Source organism: Bos mutus, chromosome 11 (genome assembly GCF_027580195.1).
Source record: "Bos mutus isolate GX-2022 chromosome 11, NWIPB_WYAK_1.1, whole genome shotgun sequence".
NCBI classification, from domain to species: Eukaryota; Metazoa; Chordata; class Mammalia; order Artiodactyla; family Bovidae; genus Bos; species Bos mutus.
The window spans coordinates 23,837,499-23,852,907 of NC_091627.1; the positions used below are offsets into that span (position 1 = coordinate 23,837,499).

General features: G+C 38.0%; 1 protein-coding gene across 2 annotated transcripts in view; it reads right to left on the reverse strand.

Annotated features, from left to right (window-relative positions):
* Positions 1-15,409, reverse strand: part of NBAS (NBAS subunit of NRZ tethering complex) — a 329,480-nt gene that overhangs the window by 178,293 nt on the left and 135,778 nt on the right. For both annotated transcript variants that reach the window (XM_005891040.3, XM_070379139.1), the window contains 4 exons: positions 15,212-15,400; positions 14,432-14,605; positions 9,144-9,277; positions 906-968 (listed from right to left, as the gene is read on the reverse strand). In XM_005891040.3, coding sequence (XP_005891102.2) covers positions 906-968; positions 9,144-9,277; positions 14,432-14,605; positions 15,212-15,400 — 560 coding nt within the window. The remainder of the gene's footprint in view (positions 1-905; positions 969-9,143; positions 9,278-14,431; positions 14,606-15,211; positions 15,401-15,409) is intronic.

Genomic DNA, 15,409 nt, shown 5'->3' on the forward strand with positions numbered 1-15,409 from the left:
TTACATACTAACATTATCAAGTGATGTTATTATTTATAATTTCTATAATTGTATATTGGAAGAGCAAAGTTTATTATTCCTAAAGTTTAATTTTAATGTAAATATTTAAAATTTACATATAAGCACATTATATATAAACATAAAAATGAACACTAGTAAACAATATTACACTTTCTGAATAGCAACTTGGAAATTTTCAGTCTCCAAAAGAGCTTAATATTTCATTTTCACAGTAAAGAATATTGCTAGTTACTACTATAATCCAAATATTCAATCAAATGTAGTATACCCAAAAAAAAGGAAACTAAGGGGCAAAATAAACACTGTTTGCTGGTAGAAGTAGCAATTACTGAAGGAACTAATATTTCTTATTTACCTACTAAGTGTGAGGTACTTTAAAAGCTTAAAGTGAAAGTGAAAGTCACTCAGTTGTGTCCGACTCTCTTCAACCCCATGGACTGGAACTCTCCAGGCCAGAATACTGGAGTGGGTAGCCTTTCCCTTCTCCAGGAGATCCTCCCAACCCAGGGATTGGACCCAGGTCTCCCGCATTGCAGGCGGATTCTTTACCACCCTAGCCACAAGGGAAGCCTTTAATATAATATTAAAATCACATTTTATGAGTTAGATATTATAGGTATTACAGCTAAGAAAACCATAGGCTCAAAGATCACACAGCTAGTAAGTGATGACACCTAGATTTGAACACACTTCTACCAGTCTTCAAAGTTCATGTTTCCACTACTGCAGCATTCTGCTGAGATAAGCTAGTATTAGATTCATTCACTCCTAAGAGAATCAAACAAATATGAGATCAAAGTAGAAATGACCACTGGGCATATTTAATGTAACATTTCTTGGACAGATGTCTTTAATCAGCACAGAACCAGACTCCGTTTTCTCACCTGAGAATGTGCTCCAGTTGGTCTACCATGTCATGAAGCGCTGTGGTGACCTCTGTTTTCTGACTGAAGGATAAAGAAAAAAGAATTAACATTAGGTTTTAGTAGTAGCTTTTTAAGTAAAATACCAAACTCAAGTTTAAAAAAAAAAAAAAAAAAACTGATGTTTCCCTTGGACATTAATACATAAAAGTGGTATCATACTGTCCAAGTAAAATGTCAGTCTCATCTCCTACACTCATTCAGCATCTTTCATAACTCAAAAGAGATTAAGATAAAAAATACTAGAACAGAAGGATATTTTTTATTAAAGATTAGTGAGACATGGGCAACTATTTTCCTGAAGACTTTTAGTTCAGTTCTGATGAAAAGCAAAAAAAATTATAAATCGACTGTAGTCTTTCTTTAAAGAAGTGATAAAGAATAAAGCCCTCATTTATTTCTGTTTTTTTTTTTTTTAACAATAAAATAGATTAGGAGCCAAGGCCCTGCACAGTGGCTTTGTCCTGGTCTATCTACACCACCTGTGACTCGTAGGGCTTGTCCATTAGGATTCTATATCCTCAAGGGTCTTTTACATCTCATCATTCACACTGACTCCACTGTAGTATTTTAAAGTGAAGGAGAAGTACATAGTCATCATATAGATAATTCCTACCAGGGAGTTGAGATAACAAGCAAACTCTCTCTCAGGAAAAAATTAGGGGAGACTAGGAGAAACAGTACCATGAAAAAGATCATAAACTAATAAGAACATGGCTGGTAGGATAGACTCAGTACAGAACAACACACGTGCAAGTGAAAGGAATACGACAGAAAAGTTAAGCAACTGCTGTAAAGCCACCAGCCACCCTCTGCAGCTCTGTGTCCCAACCTCGGAGGGACAGCTCTCAACTGAGAACAACTGTACCCGACACACTCTGATGCCTTCCAACCAATGATCTGGCTGAATTCCAGCAAGATCTTATGATCTGATAAGAAAACCAAATAAAAATCTCATCTGGCCTTGGAAAATTAAAAGTGACCTACCTTGAACACCAAAGCCTCACTATTTTTAAAACTATCAATTTTTCCTGGTATAAATCTATGTGGCAATTACTTCATGCAATTTACAAAGATTATACTATCTTTTTAAACCAAGTTTTCAGCCTTGGACTGGAGTGATAAATTAGGGTATATTCCACTTAAAGCCCTCCAAAAACAAAAGATCACTTGTCTTCAATTACCACACTCATTCGGAAACAATATTCTTAAATTATGATTTTGTAGCTCTACAATAAACGTTTGTCATTGATTTTCAGAATACAATGTTCTTCCTTTGTGAATGACATTCATGAACATAATGACTAAAGAATTTTTTCAGCCAGGTAGAATGTGCAGTCTAGGTAAGACACACAAGAATCTAATATCCTAAATAGTGAATAAATATATGGTTAACCATTTGGTATGTAAAACCATTTAATCACTGAAAATAAACAACTAATCACTAAGAGAATGTAAACTGACAAACTTGGCACGAGGAGCAAAAAGAACCAGAGTAAATATTCTGAAGGCCTATACTTTAATACTAGACTAATTTATAATTGAAATGATTTAGAAAATTATAATAATGAAATACAGTCATTAAGAAATGAATGGAACAACAGAAGAGTATCATGCTTTTTCTGTTTACCAAAAAAAATTTTTAAAAGTCTGTTAGATCAGAAACCATTAATCTGAAGCTGGAAAAAAGCTTTTGGCCACACACACACACACAAAAGGCATTTCTTAGCCTACACACTCTCTGAAAACAAATATACTCATCCCCTCATTATAGTGAAACTGAAAGTTGCTCAGTCGCATTCAACTCTTTGTGACCCCATGGATCACACAGTCCCTGGAATTTTCCAGGCCAGAATACTGGAGTGGGTAGCCTTTCCCTTCTCCAGGGGATCTTCCCAACCCAGGGATCAAACCCAGATCTCGCACATTGTGGGTGGATTCTTTTTTTTTTTTTTAATTGAAAGATAATTGCTTTATAGAATTTTGTTGTTTTCTGTCAAACCTCAACATGAATCAGCCACAGGTATACATGTATCTCCTCCCTTTGGAACCTCCCTCCCATCTCCGTCCCCATCCCACCCTTCTAGGATGATACAGAGCCCCTGTTTGAGTTTCCTGAGCCATACAGCAAATTCCCGTTGGCTATCTATTTTACATACAGTAATGTAAGTTTCCATGTTACTCTTTCCATACATCTCACCCTCCCCTCCCCTCTCCCCATGTCCATAAGTCTATTCTCTGTGTTTCTCCACTGCTGCCCTGTAAATAAATTCTTCAGAACCATTTTTCTACATTCCGAATATGTTAGATAGAATACGACATTTATCTTTCTCTTTTTGACTCACTCCACTCTGTATAACAGGTTTTAGGTTCATCCACCTCATCAGAACTGACTCAAGTGTGTTCCCTTTTATGTCTGAGTAATATTCCATTATGTATATGTACCACAACTTCTTTATCCATTCATGTGTCAGTGGGCATCTAGGTTGCTTCCATGTTCCAGCTAGCTGAGCCACAAGGGAAGCCCCCTCATTATAATGTCTACATTAAAAAAAACATGTTCTCTGAATATCATCATTCAATTGATATCATGACTAAATCCGATCCTCAGAATAGGCAAATTACTGGTTATAAGTTGATAGATAAGCTCTAATTGATAATGCCTTTTTGACCTTACTGAAGAACAAAGTCTAATATGTTTACTTTTAAAAATTGCACATGTCAGTTGGAAGTCAATGATTTTACCTAGATGATTCAAGGACAACCAAGGGGGCATCAAGCAGGCGGAGGGACCATCATGTCATTCCTGAAGATCATGTAAAAAGAACCTCCCCAACACTTCTGCCCTACCGGGTGCTTGTTAAGGAAAGGGTTCGACACCCTTTGAGAAGAGCACTTTGACTTGAGACACTCTGACATCCACTGGGATGAGGTTTTTAAACGATGGGTAATGATATTTTGCTAAAAAAACTGTTAAAACAATCCACATTACCAGCCCTGTGCTGCCTACTGAACCCCCATGGTTCCCAGGGGTAGACCTGCTTCTCTTCACCAAAGATGTAAAGGAGCCTGTGGTCCCATCGGTACAGTTTTCAGTAATAAACAGATTCCGAGTCCCCCCTGTAATTACACCTTTTCTTTCTACATGCTGCTGCTGCTGCTAAGTCGCTTCAGTCGTGTCTGACTCTGTGCAACCCCACAGACGGCAGCCCACCAGGCTCCCCCGTCCCTGGGATTCTCCAGGCAAGAACACTGGAGTGGGTTGCCATTTTCTTCTCCAATTCTTTCCATATGAAGATTCTCTAAACCTGGACTGAGGAAGGGAAGTATTAACCACTAGTACCATTTAGCTTTACCAGGAACAAGGCTATTTGCCTTGATTCCTTCCTGGGGTCAGCACTTCAACTTTTAATGAAAAGAGATCAACAATCAGGATCTACAAACCACCCAACATTTCTGTTACACAATAGACAGAATGCAAGATTACCCTACCCTCCAGAAAGCAAAACTAAAACAAGACTGACAATCTAGCTGCTCATAAATAAGGCAATTTTCTAAGGATCCCTATAATGAAAAGCCTTCAGCTTGTCACAAGGCATGCAATCAGATATTATCTAATAAAATAGCAATTATTACTTATTAGATATAAATTAATGGTCAAGAAGAGAAGGTAATGGCACCCCACCCCAGTACTCTTGCCTGGAAAATCCCATGGACGGAGGAGCCTGGCGGGCTACAATCCATGGGGTCGCTAAGAGTCAGACACAACTTCACTTTCACTTTTCACTTTCATTCATTGGAAAAGGAAATGGCAACCCACTCCAGTGTCCTTGCTTGGAGAATCCCAGGAATGGGGAGCCTGGTGGGCTGCCGTCTATGGGGTCGCACTGAGTTGGACACGACTGAAGCGACTTAGCAGTAGCAGTAATGGTCAAGAATCATTAGATATGGAGGAAAGGATCTCACAGTAGAAGCAGAGATGCAAACAAACAAAATATGAAAAATCAAAGATCATGGTCGGGTGAGGGTAATGCAGGGTGTATAAAAGGGGGTTTATGCACCTGTGAAAAAAAGAGTAGGATACGATTTTGTTTTAAAGTGAATAAGGAAAAATTCTTTGAATTTAAGAAAGCCAAAACAAATTTTAAAATTCAAAATAAGGATTAGAAGATAAAACTGCAGAAATTTCCCAGACCATATAATGAAAGATCAAAATGTAGGGAAAAAATAACAAAAAAGGCAGTAAATTTAAAATGTGCAAAAAAGAAAAATAGAAGGGCATGCAAATAAACTAATCAAAGAAACATAACAGGATGAAAATATAAGAAAGAATAGGCTGAAGGACATCAGTCTCCAGGTTGGAACACACTATGTAATGATAAACCTAGATTCACAATAAAATACATCCTTATACTTCAGAACATTAGCGATGAAGGGTAGGTACTGAAGGATTCCAAAAACAGGAGAAAAAAGCCGTATTATGGCCTTGAACTTCTCACCAACACTGATGCCTCCAAAACTCATAAGCAAAAGGATCATTAACCCAGATTTCCATGCAAGACAAGCCTTCTAAGTGTAAGGATACAACTATGATATTTTTCTGACATGGAACAGTCTTAAAATAAGAATGCCTCTATGTGATATTTGACAAGAAGCTATTCAAGACTGCGTTCTATCAAAGTGAGGGAATGAGTAAAGAAAGGAGAAGATAATAACCCCAGAAATGCAACATAACAACAGAGGAGAGATGACCAATGTACAGCAGAGTAAAGAATTAATCCATATCAGAGGAAGAGAAAAGACAATTCTAAGACGTTTCTCTGAAGTAAGAGAGAGTGTGAAAAAAGAAAGGAAAGATTACTAAGTATTTTTGACCTTGAAAAGGATTTTTCCACTTCTGTCAGAAGAGGGAAATAAATGGAAACAATGACAAGGAAATTATTCAATACAAGAAAAAAAATGCATAAAAAGGAAATACAATCATAACTAGCTCTGTGTAAACAGTATATACATAATCACAATGATAAAAATACCACTTTAAAAACAAAGCAAAACAAAACAAAACAAAAAATATCTCTTTAACTACACTGAGAAAATTGTTAGGAGAAGTAGGTATGGGGGCAGGGTAGGCTTCCATAAAACAAAGTCAATAATCATCTGAAGTTGGAAAAATCAGTAAACAGTATGAGTATAATATTTTAAAGGACACAGACAAAGTTGAGAAGAGAAAAAAACATGATCTATAATGAAGACAGGTATCCAAGGATGGGGCAGGAGAGAAGCCTACACTTGCTTGTCTATTACAAGTCTCCCAGTACCCTCATTTTAACTAGTACATAACATTATTTTATGGTTAAAGATTAGAAGGGGATTATGTTCCCTTGGACACTTTAATTTCAGAATAGCTCCGCCTCACCCCCACCAATCTGTTTTTATTCACGACACGGACTTTTCAAACTGAAGACAACCTGACCTCTAGAATATCTGTCTGTATTTATCTGGTTTTTTCTTCAAGGTGTTATTTAACTTGTTCTGCTATTCCCTACATTTACTGTAAACTAGAAGTCCAGCTTAAAGTACTGATTAGATTCAGAGTAAATAATTTTACTTCATACTGCTTCTCACGAGGAGGCACATACTGCTAGGCTATCTGACTCTAAGTAATGCCATTTCTGATAACTTGATCAAATGTGACAATAGTCAGACTTGAACTTTATAAATGTATATTTCCCTTATGAAATTACAAAAAAAAAGTTTAAAATATCTGCTAAAGGTAATACTTTGTTACCATGTGAGTATTCCTTCCCCATCAATTTTTCATGTGATTTCAGTACTATTAAAGATGAGACCAGACTTTCTGCTTTATGGCAGAAAGTGAAGAAGAACTAAAGAGCCTCTTGATGAAAGTGAAAGAGGAGAGTGAAAAAGTTGGCTTAAAACTCAACATTCAGAAAACAAAGATCATGGCATCAGATCCCATCACTTCATGGCAAATAGATGGGGAAACAATGGAAACAGTGAGAAACTTATTTTGGGCTCCAAAATCACTGCAGATGGTGATTGCAGCCATGAAATTAAAAGACTCTTACTCCTTGGAAGAAAAGCTATGATCAACCTAGACAGCATATTAAAAAGCAGAGACGTTACTTTGCTAACAAAGGTCCATCTAGTCAAGACTATGGTTTTTTCAGCAGTAGTCATGTATGGATGTGCGAGTTCGACCAAAAAGAAAGCTGAGCACCGAAGAATTGATGCTTTTGAACTGTGGTGTTGGAGAAGACTCTTGAGAGTCCCTTGGACTGCAAGGAGATCCAACCAGTCAATCCTATAGGAGATCAGTCCTGAATATTCATTGGAAGGACTGATGCGAAGCTGAAACTCTAATACTTTGGCCACCTCATGCGAAGAGTCGACTCATTGGAAAAGACCCTGATGCTGGGCGGGATTGGGGGCAGGAGAAGGGGACGATAGAGGATCAGATGGCTGGATGGCATCACCGACTCAATGGACATGAGTTTGAGAAGGCTCCAGGAGTTGGTGATGGACAGGGAAGCCTGACATGTGGCAGTCCATGGGGTCGCAAAGAGTCAGACACGACTGAGTGACTGAACTGAACTGAAAGATTACATGAAACAATTATTTCACAATGGGTTGCAAAATCAGTGACTTTTATCATTCATTACACACACACACACACACACACAAAATATTTCCTTGGAAAGAAAAGACAGCAAAAAAGAAATAGAAGGAAGAAAAAGAAATAGAGCATGAGGAGGACTTCTTGTCTAATTAGCTGATTCTGCAAACGAGGAAACTGATGACCGCAGCAGTGACTCAGCTGTCATCACAAAGGCATAGAGACAGGCCCACTGATTTTTCATTCAGTGCTCTTCCATGTGCTTTTTTAACTTCTCCAGATATGAAACTTATAATATATACTACATTTTTAAAGTTTAGTTAAAGGAATGATTGTTGTGTGACTTTCAAAGAGAAAATACAAATCGGATTTGCATACACCTAAATGATCCAAAAGAATGTTATGTAAATTCCTACTTAAACATAAGCCCAGTTAAAAATTATGTATATTCATTCCTCAAAAAATTAAAAATAACACTACCATATGATCTAGCAATTCCACCTCTGGTTATGTAGCTGAGTAAAACCAAATCACTATATCAAAGACATATTTGTACCCCATGTTCACTGCGGCATGTTTTCCAATTCCCAAGATACAGAAACAATCTAAGTACCGATCAAAGGATAAAGGGAAAGAATAAAGAAAATGTGATATACACACATGATAGAATACTATTCAGCCATAAAAAAAAGGAAGTCACCCATTTATGCCTACATGGAAGGACCTTGAGGGCTTTATGCAAAGTGAAATATGTCGGACAGAGAAAAACAAATACTGTATGATCCCACTTACAGGAGGTACCATACCAAAAAAACACAACCAAAAAAGAGGTCAGATTTGTGGTTATAAGAGGGGAACTGAATAAAGGTGGTCAAAAGGTACAAACTCTCAGTTGTAAGATAAATAAATACTGGGCATGTAACATATAACATGATGACTATAGTTAACACTGAAGTATGTTGTATGGGAAAGTTGCTAAAAGAGTAAATCCTAACAGTTCTCACCATAAGGAAAAAAGTTTTATTTTAAACGTGGTAATCATTTCACAACATATGTAAGTCATTATGCTTAAACCTCAAACTTATATGGTGCTGAATGCTAATTATATCTCGATAAAGATATTAGATGTAAAGAAAATAAGGTATGTATATCCACACATTATCACTTAAAAGTTTTATTCAAGGCAAGGGCCAAGAACAAACAATTCATAGAAGAAATACAGCTAGCCCAAAAATATGGGAAAAGATTAATTAGAAATACAATTTAAAACAAAGACACATTATTGTCTATCTACTTAAAGTGCTTCTTGTTGTGGTGATAGTGATATTGCTTATTTTTTAAAGGATAATTATCAAGGCTCACAAAATTATAGTGACTTCTCATACACTACTAGAAAAGTGTTTATCTTGAGGCAACAGGTTTGCATATGATTTCATTTTCTTCTTTATTTATTTTATATTCCCCAAATTCTCTATAATGAACATTCAGAGAAGCAACGTTTTCACTGTAACTGTTAGGGTAACAAGACACAACCACAAAAATGGCACACTGTGGATTCTTACCCGTATCCTCTTTGTGGCAGACATTCTAATATGTCATAGCAAAGCGCGAGCTGGTCATTTCGTTCACAGCTATAGATGCATTCTAGAGCTACTGCCATTAGTTGGTCCTGATCAGGAATGATTTTTTGCTGCAACTAGAGAAATAAAGCATGCTGTGTGAAATGTCAATAGATTTACATTCAATTTTGCCATATACCAGTACCACTGTCAATAGAATATTAAATAGTGCAATTAATCAGCTGCAGAAACAAATCTTGGCTTTTTTTAGCTTACAGACTTTTGGGGTCTTTAATAACTCTAAATGAAATTGCATTTTAATTACAGAATCAGCGAGAAAAGACAATTTGTACCCATAAGCCTTGCATCTGCTGAAAACAGATTCTTCAATTTATGACCCATTCAAGATAAAGTAGACAGAAGAAACATAGTGAATTAAAAAGGCAATTCATTAAAAACAACATTTCTAACCCTAAAGCCAAATTTTATGTTTCAATTAAAAAAATATATAAAATTCCTTAACTAATATTCAGAGATGTTCAAACCTGCTATTTTTCAGTACGCATTAAGTATTAGTCATTTAACTCAACAGTACTGACATTTTTTTCAAAAGAAGTCACATTGGAATGTGGTAATATTCATATCCTGAAACATACTCCATATTTCTGATGCAGAAAGATGGCTATTTAGGGTCACTTTTCCATTGCAAGACACAAAGGGCAAGAGCCATTCTTAGAGTATTTTCTGGAATATAGAAATTAACAGATTTGTGCCTTATTTTGTATTGCAGGCAGATTCTTTACCATCTGAGCTACCAGGGAAGCCCTTTCTCATCTATAAAACTGGGATATTAACATCTTCCTAATAGCACTGTGTGAGAATTAAATAAATTAATAAAAGTAAAATGCTTATATTATTGTCTCCAAAACAGAAGACTGAAAGTACTTTCTTAGCACCCTTTACAACAACAAAATAAGATTAAGATGATTTCCACAATAAAGATCTACTGCTTTTCAACATTTTAGTAGAAACTCACAAAAAAAAAAAAAAAAAAAAAAACCCAGCAAAGTGATGAAGAGAAGCTGCCAAAAAAGGGTATTTTCTCAGTAGAAAAATCATATCAACAGATGAATAGAAGAAAAGGATGGAAAGAAGAAACAATGAGGTTATCAGGGAAGTAAAGTTTTCTAAAGTAGTTGGGCTACAGGATTTATATATATATACTTCTTCAAGGTATTACAAAATAGATCATTAATTTGACATCAACATTTGACAAAGAGTAAGTTCCCTAAGGTTGCAAAGTGACAAACTGGTGAAACAGGGGCAATGCAGGGCACAATAAAAGCGTCAGTAAAAATTAACCAAAGTAGCTAACTTTTCTCATTTTCTTATTGTGTGCCTGTGCTATGCTTAGTCGTTCAGTCGTGTCTGACTCTTTGCGACCCCATGGAGGTAGCCTGCCAGGCTCCTCTGTCCATGGTATTCTCCAGGTCAGAATACAGGAGTGAGTTGCCATGCCCTCTTCCAGGGAATGTCCCCAACCCAGGGCTTGAACCCAGGTCTCCTGCATTGTGGGCAGATTCTTTACCATCTGAACCACCAGGGAAGCACTGTTGTGTGCCAGGTAATGTTTCTAAGTGCCTTATGTGCATTAATTCACAAATCCTCAAAACATCCTGTAAATAATACTGGTGTTATTCCTATTTTACATAAAGGGAACTGTAAAAAAATTGCATGACATAATATACCATAAACAAAGTCAAAAGATAACCTATCAACTAGGTGAAATATTCACACTAGAAACCACAGAAAAATAATTACACCAATACACATGAATTTCTAAAAGTTAAGGCACAAAGAGACCAAAATCCAAGTGAAAATTGGAAAAAAGACTGAGCAACAGAAAAAAGGTACGAACGGACAATTCACAAAAATGACTATGCCTGTCAAGCATAAGAAAAAATGATCAAATTCACACATATTCAGAGAAGCACAAATTAAAACAACACTAAAATGCCATTTTTCACCCATCGTGGTGGCAAAAATGTTTTATATATGACAACATATTCTGTCTGCAAAGTTGTGGAGAAAGAGCCATGCTCCTACACTGCTGGTGGAAATGTAAATCGGAACAACTTATCTGTAAAGAAATGCAGTAATACCAACACAACCCAATCCTTAGAGCCCAGGATCCCCTTGTAGGAATATACCCTGAAGATATATATATGCCAACAACACAAAATAAATATGGACATTGTAGCTTAGTTTGTAATTATAAAATACTGCGAATAGCATAAAAAACTAGTGGGACTGAGTAACTGAGTTTTCCTTTTTAATTTACATAACCATACATGGCTAGTGGCTACCATACTGAACAGCACAGTCCCAGAGGCACTTTTCAACTTCCTAAGGAGTGTGAGTCCAAGCCCAGTAGGAAACTGCAGCTGAGAGTTTACAACGTTAAGCAGACAATCTCCTATATCCCCATTGCTGGGATACAGTCTCGGATGTTCAAGGAGAAGGGCCAAGGAAATATCCAGTGCTTCTACTCTGGACCCCGAAGGACCACGCCCTATGAGTATTGGAGAACTGGAAATATGGTAGTCTTTTTGAAACCTGAAATAGTGCAATCCCCATGTGAGAATGGTGGGCACAGCAAAACAAGAGTGGAAATTACTTGTACATAACACTTATTTTCCATCAGAATCACTGGATAAATGACAGTCAGATCTTGACTGATAGGTAGGGATTTATAATTAAAAGAAGCGAAAGTGTTAGTCACTTAGTTGTGCTTGACTCTTTGTGACCCCATGGACTACAGCCCGCCAGGCTCCCCTGTCCATGGGATTCTCCAGGCAAGAATACTGGAGAGGGTTGCCATGCTCTCCTCCAGGTGATCTTCCTGTCCCAGGGATTATACCCAGGTCTCCTGCACTGTAGGCGGATTCTTTACTGTCTGAGACACTGGGGAAGCTCTAAGTGATGGAAAGGGGCTTGATTATCCCAAGCAGAGGAAACATCCTCAAAGAACATAAAAAGGCATGAAAGAACCTGACAGTGAAAAGGTGAGTAGTGTGAGTGAACGAGTGCCTTCGTGGAGGGAAATGAGGCTGAAGAGGCAGACTAAAAGTAGACCCCAAAGAACTTTCTACACCACTTACCACAGCCCAACATTTACCCTGCAGACAATGGTAGGTCACCAGAGACTGTGCATAGATCATGATATGATCAAATCTGCATTGTAGAAAGATAACACTGATAGAAACAGAGACAGCAGATTGGAAAGAAAGAGCCCAGCAAATACCATTGTTCTCTGCTTTGATGTTGACAAATTCCAACAAAAACAAATGGCTATATGTTTTATTCAAAAGGCACATGCTAAACTGCCAAGTAAAAACAACAAAAAGCTGACTATATACAAAGGATTTACAAGACTCTGTAAAGAAGAAAGATCACAAACAAGATTACTGGAAAGAATTTAAAGTCACTTCTTTCTTTCTCATAAAACATTCATATTCAATCCATCCTGCTTCTCACATAGCATTCTGCTGTCATAAGCAACCCACCCTTGGCTCACAGTACACCACCCCAAACTTAAAATCAGAATACTAAGTGGAAGGTGCTTATGAGAAGACGGAAAACTTTGATCAATAAACAGAGACATTTCTGACAAACAGGCCTTCCAGAAACCTAAAACTGTGTGAGCTTAAGTAAGCAATGCTTTCCTTTCTGTCTTTATTACACTGGTCTATGACCATACACCTTAGAGGACTTCAGATTGCTAACAAAGGCAGTACAAGAACATCCAATTAGAATTAAGGACTGGAGGAGGCCTTCAAGGGCTTCTGCTCAAACCACAACCTGAGGCTTTAACTCTCACTACAAAGTTAGTGTCTCAAAGGACTATGCCATTCTGCTTCCATTCCAATGGAAAGGGAGGCACTAATCCCCTGAAACAGCATATTTTATTCATGGCTAAATTAAGAGGTTATTTATATTGCAAAAGTATGCCTCGTTTAAGAAAACAACTTACCACCAGTGAATCTGAACAAGTATCTGAACCCTATAGAAAGACAGATACACAGACAGACAGACAGACAGGAAGATCAGTCTTAAGCAAATATCCAGGGTGGGCTGCAGGCCCAGGCACTGCCCAGAGCCCTCAGAGGGCCAGAGTCCAGTTCCTCCCTCCCCTGCAGAAACCAAAGGGCACTCCTGCCAGGATCGCCCTCAGCTCCTCCGCAAACATTTGTTGAATGAATGAATGGGTTTCCCCTTCGCTGGTCTGTCCTCTCTGCTCACACTTGCAGAGGGGAGCCTTAAGGCCCTTCAAGGAAGTTCTGTGACTCCCTTGCCTTAGGACTTTCCCCAAAAGACCTGCTTCAGAAGCTGAGTCTGGGCACCCACCCTGTTGTGGTGTGGGGCAGAGGAAGGAGGCCCAGGAAGAGGGCTGCCCAGAGCCAGTCAGGCTGGGAGAGGGAGCCAACCAGCTGTTTTTCCCCCAAGAAGGCTCAGGGAGCCCCCTTGTCCCACTCAGTCTAGCGCCAGGGCCAGAGGGCATCATGAACAGCATCTCCTGTGCTTCTGCCATCAGCCCCATCCTCTCCAGTGCCCTGGGCACCATCTTCAGCAAGTGGGACCTCCCGGTCTTCACCCTGCCCTTCAACATCGCCGTGAAGAGTTATTTAGAATAATCAAAAGATCTCCTTGTGAGATCCTAAAGAACTTAATAAATATTTTGAAGGTCTTCAAGGGCAGAAATCTTTTCTTCTTCTATTGGTATTACAGTAAAGCACAATAGTTAAGAACATAGCTGGGAAATTAGAAAATTTATGTTCGAACCTAAGGTCCTCTCCTTACCCTGACCTTGGGCAACTGCCTAACCAGTCTATATCATGATTTTCTTTTCCTGTAATATTAATGTAATAAACATATCTACCTCCTAGGATTGTTATAAAGACTAAATAAGTTAATACTTGAAAAGTGCCTGCCTATGGTAAGAATTCATTATCTTTCAACTATTAATATTAAGACTTTTTGGTACTGCCTTTTCCACAATGTAGTAGAAAGTCAATACACTTCGAGTATATCAATCAAGATAAACATCATTTGATGAACTTTCAAAATATTTTTGGACTCAATTTATAAAACATTTTTAAAGAATAAAATGACAACCACTTCTTCTGGTTTGAAGAGAAATTACTTGCAAAGCCGAGTATTACAAATTTTGTAAATAAAACATAATTCCTAAGGGAAAAATGTACAGAGATTTTGAAGACGTTTCTACTTACATCAGGCTTGGAATGCTGAAATATCTTCAGGGGTAACTTTAAGTCCCCTTTTGCTAGAGTTACTAAATATTCCTTTAGCAGCTCATTAGCCACTCCAGGAGACTGCTTCTCACAGCGATGAAGAAAGGGAACCATCCACTGGTAGGCACTTGTCACGTACTTGTCCTCAGAACACTGAAAATGCATTTCACCAAAACACACACACATTAAGTTAAATATTAACACCTGGTAATAACAGACAAGTCATAAGGATCAAAGATAACCAGACTCACAAACAATGAAAGTCAACACTTTCTCTAACAGACACTCCAGTTCATGCCTCCTAAGGACCCAAGAGGCAGCAGGAGAATCACCTGCTGTCTGGGGCTGGCAGAGCCAACAGCAAGAGCACTGTAGCTCATCTCCTTAGTGCCATGAACACACTAGAGGGCCCTCACAGCCCCAGCCCAGCATAATGACAGATTTAGAAACATGGTTACTACAATGACAGCTAATTTAAATATGCCTAGCTGGGAGGCGGGGAGGGGGGCGGGGGGAATGGGGGCAGTCATTCATAGATAAGCATGAATGAAGGGCAAAGAAGGTACAAAACCAGCCAGAAAGGTTTCGGATGCCTTCAGGAATTTATTCATAAAATTTAATTTTTTTTAAGTCAAGAAGCCTTCCTTTATTGACTAAGTTCTCTGGTTTGAAGGCTACTACATCTTTTGGCTTTGAGATACACATTTGTCAAAGTATATAGGGAACACTTAAAAAAGAAACTTTTAAAATGAAACCTACACTATTCATCAATAATCTTAGTTTTTTTTCAATGTCTTTCATCTGCTGCAGTTCTTTCAAGGTTAGGGTTAAATCACACCCAGCTTCATAAACCAATGCTTCCAGAGTAACCAAATTATCACAGAGAACCAGCAAGCCAGGAATATTCCTCTCCATTCCAAGTCGAATAAGCGACAATGCACAGTCAACCTAAAAGGG